The sequence below is a fragment of the Neodiprion fabricii genome, chromosome 2, assembly GCF_021155785.1.
Source record: "Neodiprion fabricii isolate iyNeoFabr1 chromosome 2, iyNeoFabr1.1, whole genome shotgun sequence".
Lineage (NCBI taxonomy): Eukaryota > Metazoa > Arthropoda > Insecta > Hymenoptera > Diprionidae > Neodiprion > Neodiprion fabricii.
Window position 1 is genome coordinate 40,862,993 of NC_060240.1, and position 12,810 is coordinate 40,875,802.

The 12,810-nt window shown below is 44.4% G+C and overlaps 1 protein-coding gene across 1 annotated transcript in view; it reads right to left on the bottom strand.

Moving 5' to 3' along the window:
- Nucleotides 1–84: 84 nt before the first annotated feature.
- LOC124176384 (metabotropic glutamate receptor 2-like) overlaps nucleotides 85–12,810 on the bottom strand; it is an 81,475-nt gene continuing 68,749 nt past the window's right edge. The window contains exons 6-16 of the mRNA XM_046557608.1: nucleotides 10,246–10,497; nucleotides 8,124–8,298; nucleotides 7,427–7,533; nucleotides 6,234–6,383; nucleotides 5,950–6,083; nucleotides 5,692–5,850; nucleotides 4,743–4,909; nucleotides 2,829–3,205; nucleotides 2,614–2,765; nucleotides 2,317–2,524; nucleotides 85–1,249 (exon numbers count right to left, since the gene is read on the bottom strand). Of these exons, the coding sequence (XP_046413564.1) occupies nucleotides 972–1,249; nucleotides 2,317–2,524; nucleotides 2,614–2,765; nucleotides 2,829–3,205; nucleotides 4,743–4,909; nucleotides 5,692–5,850; nucleotides 5,950–6,083; nucleotides 6,234–6,383; nucleotides 7,427–7,533; nucleotides 8,124–8,298; nucleotides 10,246–10,497 (2,159 nt within the window). The 3' untranslated portion in view covers nucleotides 85–971. The remainder of the gene's footprint in view (nucleotides 1,250–2,316; nucleotides 2,525–2,613; nucleotides 2,766–2,828; nucleotides 3,206–4,742; nucleotides 4,910–5,691; nucleotides 5,851–5,949; nucleotides 6,084–6,233; nucleotides 6,384–7,426; nucleotides 7,534–8,123; nucleotides 8,299–10,245; nucleotides 10,498–12,810) is intronic.

Here is a 12,810-nt window from a genome sequence, read left to right on the forward strand (position 1 = left end):
AATATATAAATTTTGAATTTTCATATACCAATATGTAGCTGGTATTATATAATATACTATATATATATATATTTATATAGTATACGGAATTACCGCAGATATAGAACAAACGATTAGACTATATTCAACGGTTCATATAATTTTACACTTTACTTTCTTTTATCATGTATTCGATAATGTTTCCTTGATTTTTATAATTATAGATTATCGTGACAACATTTTTATTTATGCATATGTTATACGTATGTGTATATTATTAGTTTATTAAGCCTAAACTCCGCGTCCTTCTCACCGTTACGTATTTTTATATTGTATGCCTATGTATATACATTACGTTTCATTCACGTTCCAGAATCGAAGAAACGGCATTTACGCAACATTGTATTATTTATTTAAAATCCATTCACCCGCATTCGATCACCGCTTCCTTCCTTTCATTTCGACCGATTTTTCACTGTAAACATTATAGCAATCACAGATCATACACTTCCTTCAACTAGATCCGATCCTGTAATCATTAACATAGAAAAAGGATGAATTGCTTTCCCTGTTTCCCGCTCCGAATTGCAACTATTCGTCTCTTTGAACTTATACCTCTGACGGCTTGAGAGAACTTCTACACCCCGTCAGGAAATATAATTGTATTATCATCACGTGATCCTGGATTCTCCGAATATATTATTACCTATAATAACAGACGACTATCGATAACTTCCCGCTCATCAAACTTTACGACCCTCGCTTGGGCTGCGCTGCAGGAAGTTACGCAGGGATATAACATTAAGCAACACGTGGGGAAATATTATCTTACATATTACAATATCATATAAGTTGATCGATTTATTGTGTAATTATATAATTAATTTAATCAAGTTATTGAGCTATACGACCACCGGCGTCTTCGATATGGGCTTCATGTCGACCTGGAGAACCGCGGCGGTCGCCGACCTCGTAATAATCGTAGTTTCCTGCTATAAGGGGTCGTCCTTTTGGCTGACCGGTCCGTTTCCTATCCTGACGTTGTTCTGGATCTGTTTAACCGTCGGCGTCCGCGACTGATCTTTACCTATAATTTCCTTCGGAGTTATGGCGCAGATTAATTCCCTAGCCGCGGCCGCGGCGCTGCTTGTTGTGCTTGCCGATTCCTGATCCCCCGATGGCGATGATTGGGTCTGCGTGGAGCGGGAGACGAAGCTCGGTTGAACTTTGCCATTTATGCGATCCTCTTTCATCACCTCCATCTCGTGACCTGTGTCGGGGAAGAAGAGGCTTAGAGCTCTCAATCGCGGTAAGGTAAGGATATACGCCGCATGCGGCGCGAAAAAGTTTTTCAAAAATTAAGCTCAAGAGTTTCCGACGTCCAACCGTGTCTTGTACTCGGTGGTAGAGATTCGTCGCTGAAGAGCCTTGCGTGTCGAGAGACGAGTGGTGAAAGGAAACGACGAGAAGAGGAGCGGAGAAAGAGGATATTGACGGTGGAAAAATAAATAAAAAAAAAAAAAAACAAATCAACTGAAGGCAATGTTAAGTACCTTCCGCGCTTACAGTGGTGCAGGGTCGCAAAAGCTCAAGAGTTAAGTACGAAGCTGCGAATATATAGCATGTTCAGCGCGGGGCGAAGATAAGGGTGAAAAAAAAGTTAAGAGGCGTAGATTCTAATTAAACATTTTCATCCCGCGCATCTCTCGGAAACCAAAGCTCCGAGAAGATCCATGATCCATTTGCATATCGCGCCTCGTGCGTTTGGCGCGATGAGTTAAAGTGATATGTAAATTCCGCTGAGATGTGAGATACGAATGTGCGCGCGTGTGTGTGTGCGGAGGTACGCACCGCAGATATCGATCACTTGTACAATTACAGCGCCCGATTCTGAAACAAGCTGACTCCCGTGTTCGTGTAAAGGCTGATACTTTTAACCGAGGATCAGAGTCTGCCTGGGTTTCAATCAATTACAGGTTTAAAACGGTGAAAAGTTTCTCTGTAAAATACGCAGGATGTTTTTCAGGCTGCAAGTAATTACAATCACCCAAAATCGGGGTAATCGCTAACTTTTACACACATACGAAAATTCTCCTTCATCGATATAACGTACAATAGGTGATATTTCATTATAAAACTCGTCCCTCGTCGTATTTTTCTCCCCGGACGATAAAACAAGGTCATATGAGGTTGCGCGAACTTTTCCGCGCCTTGGTGTTGGCGTAAAACACGTATTTGACGATCAGCTGATCCCCTCTTCCGACGCCATATTGTCATCCCTAGCGCGGACTCGGCGTAAGCGTTACAATTATAACAATAATAATGACGATACGTTACATTCGCTTTGCGTCGAGCAATCGATGGTCGTCGTCACGTGCCTCTTGACGGCCTTATTCTGGTCGCAAGTGGCGGCTGTCAGAGTGACGGCAGCCATAACGCTGGATGCGTTGGTCCCCGTTACGGCGGAGTTTTTGGCTGTGCTGTACCTGGTTGGCATCATGCTTTGCCGCACGTTCCTGTCCGGCCGAATGAGGATGATGTAGAGCTGGATGGACGGGAATTGGGCGTTTTAAAGACGAGAGTACCTAAATTTAAAAATACTCATCGGGTCCGATCGTAAGACTATCGTCTAACCTTGGGGCTGAAGAGGCAAGCTATCGTCACCGAGGCCGAGAGACTTATGGTCACCGACATCGAGGTGATCCGGAGAGCCACGTGGTTTCCGGTACCAAAGTAGAGAGGAACAAAGGCCAGCCAAATCACGCAGGTTGTGTACATCGTGAAGCCTGCGGGGAGAGAGAGGAAAAAAATTAGCAATCGGCAGGTACGTAAGATTGAGCAGCTCTCACCGATGTGTTTGCTCTCGTTGAAGTACGCCGGTATTTTTCGTGTTAGAACGGCGTAAACCGTACAGACAACGATCAGGATTATGGGATAGGTGAAGGCGATCATGTAGCTCGCGTCTATGTAGCTGTTGCAAACTAGGAGGTTGTCGTCCCTGGTTGGATAGTGGTGCATGGCTCTCGCGGGGTCGATTATCATCCAGACCCCGTTCACGAGGACCTGGACGCTCATAAGACCGGAGCAAATGATGAGCTGCGACTTCGGCGAGATGAAGGAGGGCCGTTTCGCGGTCTTCTTGCCGGAGTCGAATATCCTCGATATGCGATTCGTCTTCGTCAGCAGAGCCGCGTAGACTACCGTGAAACAAAAACCGGCCCCAAACCTGCGAGATCCACGGAATTTAGGTATTGATTGATCGCAGGGTCGATAAGTCGATAATTAATATCGCGGATAAAAGACTGGAATACTTACGGAATGTATGAATATGTATTTGGAAATTTAGCGCCGAGAAATATTGCCAATGTTTTAACCTTGATTGGTCACACCTCGTCAGAATCGCATAACTCTCACATTGGGCGAAAAATTGATTGTTCAAATATTGTAAAACATCGAAAAAGTTAAGATGAAATGGAAAAAAATAATTTTTATTTATACTATTGATTGCGAGAAAAAAGACTATGAAAGTGTATTCCTGAACTCTGTGAGGTGTTTGAAATGTTTGGGGTGAAGTTCATCCGGAACGACCAATTAGGGTTAAAAATATATCAGTACCTGTCATGTATACTATGACAGTTGGAAACTCGTAAAACTCTCTCTCTCTCTCTCTCTCTCTCTCTCTCTCTCTCTCTGCCTCTCGAGACAGGTGAATTAAAGAGAAGTCGGCAATTTTTCCGGGAATAAAATTTTTAAATAACGTTGAAACGAAAGCACCCAAGCCTTTCTTTCAACTTTCATTTAACGCAATTATTTCCTTGCAACCCCAAGCTGTAGCTATAAGGCTTAATTTTATTCAGAACACAAAGGCTACTCGGGACCGTTGAAAAAATGTGTAATAAATTAGGATCCCAACATTAAATCATATTTCGCTTTCAAATAAAGCCCGACGTCAGTTACGTTCCAATATTGTTACAATTTTTTCTCACTATTCGATCAGAAATCGAAGGGCACAACGCGCGTCACATCAGATTGAGGGAAAAATACGAGGGTGCGGTGCTTCTATAAATGAATTTACAAAAAAAGAAAAAAACGACTCTTTTACCGCTAAATGTATCCTTCTACAGCTGCGACAATTTTTATCAACGCACGGGTCACACGTTTGTACGTACATTAAATTACACCTATACGTAGAGTGGATTTTACGTCAGAGCGGGGTAATCAAAGGGACGGAGTAATTTTGCTAGGGGTGGTTGGCGAGTCGACGGTCGGGCGTAATGGCTCTGTAGGTTTGTACCGGAATTTTATTATTTTATGAACGGTGCGGGGGTGGCAACAAATACTGCAAGTTTTATACCCGGCGATAAAGGCGCGCTTCTCCCTCCCTCTCCGGGTGCTCAGCATTTCGTTGCTGCAGGCCGAACACGCTTTATCGGCGTGCAGGATTCGTAAAACATCAGCCTCCCTAATTAGACGTAACGCCGACTCGATACGCTGCCGTAAACGTGCATTTATGCCTATAGTTTCGCTCTCCCGTTGCCGTTCGACTCCGTATTTATCGCCCTTTATTGCTGACAATCACCTACAGCCTTCCCGCACCCCGTTATTACAGCTCTCATACACACCCGCCGTTTCCAGACGCCGATCGAACCGCGTGGATACGTTTTCTCCCCCCTTTGCCCTTTTCGATGTCCCGCCCGTTTCATTCCGGTTTTCATTTTCCCACCGAGCTCAATGACGATAAACCTGGTAATTCGGAAAAATACCTCTGGATCCCGCAAACGATGTCGTTCGGCCTCAAAACGAGGGCGAAGGTCACCAGGTAGCAGAGCAGGATTCCCGTCAGCAACACGTAGGACAGCTCTCGCCCCGACGCCTTGACGACGGGGGTGTCGTTGTGCCTGAGAAACACACCGCCGACGAACAGGGTCACCTGAAAAACAGAGAGACTTAAAGGCGAGCTTTTTTCCCTCCTACGAGTCGTACTCTTACCCTTCAAGGGGTTGTACACTTGGTCAGGATTTTTCGTAAATCGATTTCGTTCTAATTTCATTTTCGGAATATACGCACATTCGAGTATATGCACAGAAAATTTCACGTCGATCTGACAAATATTCTCGAAGTTAGGAACCAGAACTAAGTGTAAAGTAAGTTATTGTCAGAAACTTTGAACGCGTTTTTTTCAAAACTGTGTTTTCAATGTCGTTGAGCAAGATTTCTCGGAAACGGTTGAACCAATCAGTCTCAAATTTTTACGCAAGCCTTACGAATATATTTTTCATTCCTCGCTCGAAGGTTTTTTCTCGCTGATAAATATTTTCCACCTTACAAACAAATTGCGGCGAAAATCTTTATGGAAAAACAAAATTTTTTTTTCGAGACACCGTCGTTTTGATGAAAAATAATATTCTGCTTATTCCTTCGATTAAAGACCAGATAACATTAACTAAATCTTTTATGTTTTTTCATTTCGGATGATCCAGCCCAGAGATATCATGCCCACCGGCTACAGCAGTTTTAAAGATCATTATTTTTACAAACAAAAAATATCAGAATGAAGTTCAACGCTACCCCAACATGTATATAAATTTTGATACCAATAAATAGAAATGCCTCTCCACGAAAAATCCTTGAAAAATCTCTTTCTTTCGACCTCTAAACCACGACCCTTACAACCCCTTATTAATCTGGATCGAATTCATCGCCGGCACTCACCAAAATACCAGTAGCCGAGAAGGACATGGCACCGATCGCCCATCCGCTTTCAGGGCGTAAGAATTCCTCGGGGATGTCGCGACAGGTCGAGTGCGTTTCGTCCGGGACGGTTCCCTTTCGGCAGGGTATGCACTGGGTTTCGTCGAGGGGATGTCTGATCTGTTTAGAGGTAATTTACCCTCTCATTATGCACGGATACGCAAAAAAAGCTAGGAAAACTCGTTAAACTCGGAAGGAAGGAAGGAGAGAGCGACTAACCTGGTACTGCGTGCAGTTGAAGCAATGCCAGCAGCAGCTTTCACCCTCGACGTATTTCTTGGCCTGACCGTCCTCGCATGGCAGAGAGCAGACGCTTTCGGGTGGCAGGGGATGACCCAGTCGAAATTGTATTTCTGGGTGCACATCGATTAGACACGTAAATGCAGGCGGTGTTAATTACCGAGCTCGTGTATTTCGCTCTGGAGTTATTTTTTTTTTTTTTTTTGTTTAAATTTAATTATTTATTTATTTTTTTTGCTACAACTTTTTTCCACCAAGCTTACCGGACATGTTCAGGCGGAGTTCGCCCTCCATGTATTCGCCGACTCTGACCCACTTGTATTTTCCCGGGGAGGCTTGTTTGAAGTGAATTATGTTGTATCTGGCCGGTCCGTCCCCATTTTTGTCGAACCGGAATTCATCCCCGCTTAAACCTGCGGTCAGGTTAGTCGGTAAGAATTTTCGGAAGGTTCCTTTGATTTATGTTATGAAAAACAAACTGGGAAAATTGAATATTCCGAACGAACGAGTCCTAGAAATAGAAGTACTCGAGAGTTTTGGTCGGAGAAAGTTTTATTGTCACAAAAAAACTCGAAGATAGGTTTCCCAATTATTTTATACTCAAAATCTGACCGCACAGGGTCTGCATTAAGTGACACAAAACTAAGGAACCAGGTTTCATTTAATTCAGTTAAACCGTTTTTTGACTTGTTGTCGGACAAGGAATTGTACATTCTTTGTATCGATTTAGGAATAGCTCCGTCCATATCGCTCGAAATTTAATCGTAGTCAAAGTGGGCCGCATCGAATCAGACCAAATTTGCATAAAATCCGTTGATTAATTCGCGAAAATATTATCGATCCAAAAATTGATCACCGGTTTAAACGTCCATCCAAAGTTGTCGACTTTCTAACACCGAGCAGTAGGTGGTAAAAAATAAATGAATGAAACCGCCTTCAATTCCCACTGCAATGATCAGGCCCGAACTTGCGATAATCGACGACTGATTGAGACGTCGCTCAGGTTCATACAGAGATCTAACAATGTTCCAGCTGAATGGTTCGAGATGAATCGTTGCAGACCATTGCATAGCTGACTGTGAGTGAAATCATTGGCAGCGTTAATAGATATGTGTTAAACATCACTGTACGTATGTGGTAAACGGGTGCAGCTGCACTCGACCGGCAATTAAATCGGTATTAAAACGTCGGGGGTTATAATTACGCCGCGGTAACGCGTCACGAGCCGGAGTTGAATTTGAACAGTGTTCATTCTGGCGCAAAGAGCGTGAAACACGGACGCCCATGCTCGTGAAATGAAGTAATGCAAATTGCGCTCTGCTCCACACTCGGGTTCGCATCCTTTCCGCAACCGAGTTATCGCAATTCAACTGCAGCCGCGATCACGAACTCGACGGCATAACGCGAATTCGAAGTCCGGAAGAAGCTGCGGATATCGAATCGTCGCGTAACTCACCTGTGAAGTTAACTTTCCTCAAGTATCTGAGCAGCTCCGTTCCTTTGGTGGGTTTCATCGCGTCGCACAGTCCAAACTTCCCTTGGCAGAGATCCTCGTGCATGTCGCTGCAAAGGGGATAAAATGTCAGACAAGCGAAGTTCTCCCTGTGAAACCGATTGTCAAACTTTGAATCGGACTCGTTGCACGAATACGCCGTGCACTTCGGGTGAATAACGTCATTTGGTACTCCTACCCTTACCGACCGAGCAAACTCACCCTTTCTCTTCCCACATTAAAGAAACACACTAACGGAAAGGCTTCAAAACATTGTTTTCATGCAACACTGAAGTCGCCAGACGAGAACTAAGAATCACAATAATTTCATTAACAAAATATGCACTCACGGTCAGCTGGCCACTTTAGGCTCCTGAAATGTGGTGAATGTGGTAATGGTAAAACGTGTCAAAAAACCACTTATGTTTCCTTAACGGTTAATTTTCGGCATCTCCGAAATTTGAAGCCTTTCCGTTCGTTTGTATATTTAACGTACGAAGAAAGAGGGTGAGTTTGCTCGGTCGGCAAGGGTAGGATTACCGCATGGCCCTAATTGCGCGGAGGAAAAACAATTCCTCGCACTTGTCGGCTCGATCAAGCTTGCACCAACTGTATGCAATGATCTCTACTTCCGGGATGCACAGGTTGTTTACAGGCTCACCGGAAGGCCCAGGCAAAGGCCATCACCGCGTCGGAAACGAACTGCAATTGATCCTCGAAGGCTGTGTTCTGCTTCGTGAGACGTTCCTCGGTGGTACAGGCGTTTGTGTATTTCACGTTGTGGGGCGTCCACGAGGCGTTTGGATACCGGCACTTGAAGTGATCCTCCCAGAATTCTGCGGGCAGATTGAAAGTTCGGATCGGATCGAATCGAATCGAATTGGGCAATGAATTCTCCCCGAAATGGACCGTTTAATTCCCTCCAACTTCGAATTCGGGCGATATCGCGGCGGTTCCAAATCTTTGCGGGCTTCGTCTTCTTCCCTCGGATCCTCCGCTAAATTCGCCGATGTAAATTGCCACCGCGAATCGTGCTTTCGCCCTCCAAACTACCCCAGTTTGCAACCAATTCGCGGAGGAAAGTGGCATCCGTTCATTCGGCTAAATAAAAGGTAGAATTCACGGCTTGACGGAGGAATTGACTAATGTCGGATGATTCTCAAATATATTTCAACCCCTTACTCGTAACGATTCGTTTTTATCGCGTCGGATCAGTTCTCGCCGTTGTAAAACGATCGCTTCATCCCCTGGGTGTACACACACGTATACCCTGTATCGAAATGAGCAGAGCTCACGAAAGGCGGATAAATCCGCACGGCGTGATCTTTTTGCCTCGTTCTTATCATCCTCCCGCCACCCTGCACACTCATCCGTGTAATTGTGTATTGCGTAACTACTGTTTTGCCGAATATTTGTCAGATATAATTCAAAACCCTGTATGCTGTGTCGGAGCGAAGATTCATGCTTGGATACGCCGAGATGGAAACGCGTTACTTCGTTAATTATACGTCAGAACTGATTGTGAAACAAAATGCGAATTAAAAATACGAACACGGATACTCATTTTTTATTAACATAAAACAGGGCTGGTTAAAAAATGTTTCTCGGTTCGTACACCTCGCGTATATATTACGAATAAAGCAATAATATGGGGAAAAAAGGGAATAATTAAACCCTTCTAACTTTTTCAATGAAAAATCTCCGCACAATGGCACGCGAATTACAAAGCGGCTTAAAAATTTACGGGATACGCACTTGTACGTACGGTGATACATGTTTTGTATTCCGCAAGTAATAACTAAACCGATACACAGCTTTCGCATAAACAAGGTGTATACCTGTAGGTAGCCTTGTTCTATTGATTAATAATTCATAAATTTTTTCTTTTCTCTTTGCATTCGTCCATGCAGTTTCCTGTCCTTTTTTACATCCATTGTTTGCCCAATTTTTCCTTTGTGCGGGATACACCGCTAATTTCAAAGCAAAGTCACATTATCACCCCCATGTGTACGATTTTTTATTTATAACCCTCCTTCGACGAGGTGCTTCGAATCCGAATCTGGTAGGGATAGGCATCCGGGCATGGGTGTGCGGGTGTGTCTGTACGTTACACCTATGCCGAGTATTTAATATCCGCACTCAATGTCCGCTATCACGCCTCACCAATCAAAGAGAAACAGAACCCGGAATCGATAACACCCTAGGGACTCGGTAAGCTTACGTATCGCGTCGAACGTGTATAAGCTTTGGTGCCCCGAAAATCAGAAATTCCGAGATCATTTCTTCGTGTAGGTACCCATCTACCGGTGATGTAACGAATATTGGCAAACTTCTCGTCATTCCGAATGTGACTGTCGCAAATACTTCATATTTTCCTTATGAAAATAGTGAAATCGCGATGTCACGTAAAACAAAAACATTAGTTTTCATAAAAGTTTGTCTTCACGTTTGAATCGCGATCTAGCTTCAAAGCTAATTTGTTTCCGTAATCAATTTGTCGTTATTCCGTAATAAAATGCAAACGACGCTAACGCGTGGGTGCGACTCGCACGGTGTGCACACCTGTCAGTCAATCAATTGTCAACTTTTAGCCACAGAGAAATGGCGCTAGATTTAAAAATGTATATTCTCGTTCTCGAATACTTGAAAATTAACCTTCGTTACGTCGCTACTACCGTCGAGGTGCGAAAAGAATGGAAAGCGTTTTTCCAATCGCAATCGAGTCGACTGGCGGCCGATGACAGTACCGAAGATAGAAAAATGGCCAGGATGAGTGAACTCACCGACGAACCACGGATTTCTCCGGTTATTCTCCACTGTCAGATTGAGGAAGTATTCCTCGAACCCCTTGACCGGGTTCGCCTGTGGCTGGACGGAAAGTGTGCCCTCGACTTCCGCCTCGTTTCCGTTGCTGACGAGGTCGCGGGCGCTCCATCCGTCGCTTCCGATCCAGGAGAAAGCGCCTGTCGCGTTGCATCGCCTCACAGCCCGCATTACTCCAGCCACTTCTTGATCGGAGCCGAAAATGATGCACCCTGAAACGCGCAACAAGTTAATCCTCCTCCCCTGTCACCCGGATGCCGTCGTTTCGCCTATATTCCGAAAGGAAATTGCTAGAACACGTTCAGTTTGCACGAATCTCGTTGAGATTAATAAATGGAACCTCGTCCGTTAATTCAAATTCAAATATTTGGTTTTCCCGCTCTATAGTCATTTGGAATACGTCTCGCGACTCGATCAGTGCGATTAATTTTACGCTGATGAAATTTCCCGCGACGGCCGGAAGCCCGATCGTGTTTGATGTTGCTGAATTTTTTTCTGAAATTGAAAAATGTGCCATATCAATACGTCGACAGCGTAAATCCACCACTTTTTGGTTTAATTAATAACGTGAAACTGGCGTCGTCGTGGTTTTGGAACCAATTTAACGAACCTCGCCGGATGTACGTAAAAACTCTGCGTTCTTTTTATATTTGCATATCTGTAAATTGCCTCATCAATTTTTTATCCTTCTCTCGCAAATTCAATTAATTTCAAGCTTTCTTCCGGCAGTTCGATATTGTATCTTCGCGAATAGAACGAAGACGCGTCGGTTGTGTGTAGGTGTGTAAAAAAAAAAAGAATATCATTGCGAGGATGCGGGAAAATTCACTGTGAAGAAATTTTAAATTGCTTTTCCACGTGAAACAATACTCGGCGGCTGTTACAGACGTAGGTGTGTACATGGATGCGAGAGCGAAATGCATACACGTGGCTAGGAGGGAGCTGCAGTTCGTATACGAGAGAAAATTACGATCCGTGCACCTGGAGTATCATACCCACGTACACGTAGGTATATGAACCGTAGTCTAACGTCAGCGCTTCTGCTCCTCATATCGCTGTGTGACCCTATAAATTTTCTTACATCAACGCTTTCACAGCTCCGGACGCAGTTCGCAAGTTCGAACGGTCGACACCTGCGATTAAACGATTTTTTCTAAGGAATGGAGCAAAACTAAATACACGTAGGAGGATCCGTTACGAATAACGAAAGCGCAAAAATTAAAGAAGGACGTCGATACGCGTAATAAATCTTCGAGCTTCGGAGCATCGATCTTGTACCCTGTGTAAAAAATGCAATATACGCAAAGGGTACACCAGACGAAGTATTGTACACCCCTTACACTCCATGAATGATTGATAACTGTAATCTGTAGACGAGGATTACTCGGATAAGAATTCATCGTCGATTTGATATTCCAAGGATGTCCAGGTCCAAGGGAATGATATGAGAAAAAAAGTAAATGAAAGAAGTTAAAGGAAAAGAAGAAACCGGGGGAAAAATGAAAAAAGGATACCGATCGGAATGAAAATCCTGTCTTCATTTCACCCCCGGGATATCGTGGGCAATGCTCCGTCGATTCGCATCACAGAAGAAGAAGAATAAAAAGAAGAAGAGACGAAAAGTTTTCATCTTATGGTTGCAAGGCCCTCGCTGTACCCGAAGCTGCCGCGTTCCTCTTCCACCGTCGACTTGATATGCATGAACCGCAGCTCAGGGGCCGAGGATGGTACGTGCCCACGTATACATAATGCGGGCTGGATCTAACTTTTTCAGTTTTCAGTTTTCACTCCATACAGGTCTACCTTCCAAGGCCATTTACGTCTTGGCTGCCTGAGAGCCGAGGGACGTGGATGTAATGTACCTAACCCGAGAACCACTCTCCTCGGACCGACCTTTGCAACATCGTCTTCGGTTGGAGCCATCATCGCGCCGGGATTGCACGATTGCACGATTCTGCGTTTTGCGGTACAGAGCTGTCAATCATCCGTTTGCAACTCTCAAAGGCAGGGTATAACGATCTCTTCCGTTCCTTGGAACTTGTAGCTTCTATGCAACAGAAACTGACAATGATCACTAATGGAACTGGTGCATGGTTGTTCCGACAGGAACCATTCGATCTCCCACTGCGTGAAGCACGTTTCATGGATACAGTCGTGGACCGGTAAATAATTTGAGAAATTTCAACATTGACCGGCAGTTCACTCGAAGCTACGCCGGAGTAACTTGTCCGAGAGAAACTCGGATCTTTTGGTTAGGACGACTGCACGCGGTACATCTCCGAATCCAATCGTGCGTACCGGAACACTAACCACCTTCTGCAGCCCGAAATTTGGGGCGGATCGGAATGGTCGTGGGCACAGAGCTCAGATTAGCGAAGCAAACTTAATCCATCCCCGAACGGTTACGAGGACGCATTCCGGGAATCATGGAATCTCTAATCACCGAGTAACCGATTAGAATCTATCCTTGTTTACAAGCCGCAAACTTAAGCTCAGGACATTACGGATATCTGGATAATTCGACC